This window comes from Nicotiana tabacum, chromosome 5 (assembly GCF_000715075.1).
Source record: "Nicotiana tabacum cultivar K326 chromosome 5, ASM71507v2, whole genome shotgun sequence".
In the NCBI taxonomy this organism is placed as follows: domain Eukaryota; kingdom Viridiplantae; phylum Streptophyta; class Magnoliopsida; order Solanales; family Solanaceae; genus Nicotiana; species Nicotiana tabacum.
The window spans coordinates 84,021,723-84,022,879 of record NC_134084.1 but is presented as its reverse complement, the minus strand read 5'-3'; the positions used below and the strand labels follow the sequence as shown (position 1 = coordinate 84,022,879).

The following is a 1,157-nucleotide window of genomic DNA, read 5'->3' as shown; positions in this document are numbered from 1 at the left end:
TAACATGATGGTAATCACAATTGTAAAAGGTAAAACAGCTTCCAATTTTCACATAAGACAATGTCAATGGATTAAATATCAATGAGAAAAGCAAAAGGTATTATGATACTCAACTTCCAACAAGCCCGTACCTTCGATTCTGCACACCAAAACATGGCCTTCTTCCAGCTCAGTCACGCTGCAGGATTTCTTTCTCAGTTATCCACCAAGAGGCTTCCTCATGCTTGTTAGGTATTTGCGTTCAAATAACAGATAAAGAACTTCTAAGTCAAACAAGGGCACCATCCATTTCAAACTGGAAGTAGCAAAAATTACAGTAAAGGAGAAACATCATTCTCAATATTGATGAGACATGCAAAATGGGAGAATTCGCAAAGAGATTTGGCAGCAATACATTAAGCAAAGCTAAAACATGCTGCATAAATCTTCACAAAATTCCATTTGAACAAAATTTAATCCAAAAAGAAGAAGCTATAACTGGACTAAAATAGATAAGCACATGTAAATAATCATAAAGTCAGTTCACAAAAACACAAAGAGAACTGTTTCATCTGCACTCAACACCAACTTCAGCAGCTCGTCTAGGCTTGTTTTTCCTTCTGCTCCCAATTTGTCTGAATCCAACCGACTTTATTAAGTCATTAGAGTTAGTTTTAGTTCCAACTCCATTTTCCTCCTTTACTGAATCCTTATTTTCCATGACTTGTGAAGGTCTCTTCCTCTTCTTTCCATCCTCAGCTAGTTGGTTCTTAATATCTGTATTCAAGACGGAGCCTTTTGTATTCTCACTACCATCTTCATCCCCCACTACCTTCTCAACTTCTTCCTCTATTTCACTCTTCGGCTTCTGTGGTCTTCCCCTTCTCCTTACCGGCATCTTCTCTTCTTCACCACTCACAAGATCCTCACGAACAGATTGCTTCTTTGCCTTTCCTCTTCCTCTACCCATTGTCCAAATAAAGAAACTTTTGCTGGTGAAATGTCCTAGTATCAGGAATCACAGTAAAAACTGAAATGTCCCATGAATAAAACGAAACCAATATCAGAGGATTAAAGAGAACCAACACAAATTTACAGTACCAAACACATGGGGAGGATGTACTTGAGCTCATCAAACAAGTTCTGGTGAAGAGGATCCCAGTTGAAATCATTCACCA

The 1,157-nt window shown here is 38.2% G+C and overlaps 1 protein-coding gene across 1 annotated transcript; it reads right to left on the bottom strand.

The window, feature by feature from the left end:
- Positions 1–547: 547 nt before the first annotated feature.
- LOC107815171 (uncharacterized) lies at positions 548–949 on the bottom strand. Its single transcript, XM_016640688.2, has one exon. It carries the CDS (start codon positions 947–949, stop codon positions 548–550), a length of 402 nt encoding a protein of 133 aa, XP_016496174.1.
- Between the last annotated feature and the right edge of the window lie 208 nt (positions 950–1,157).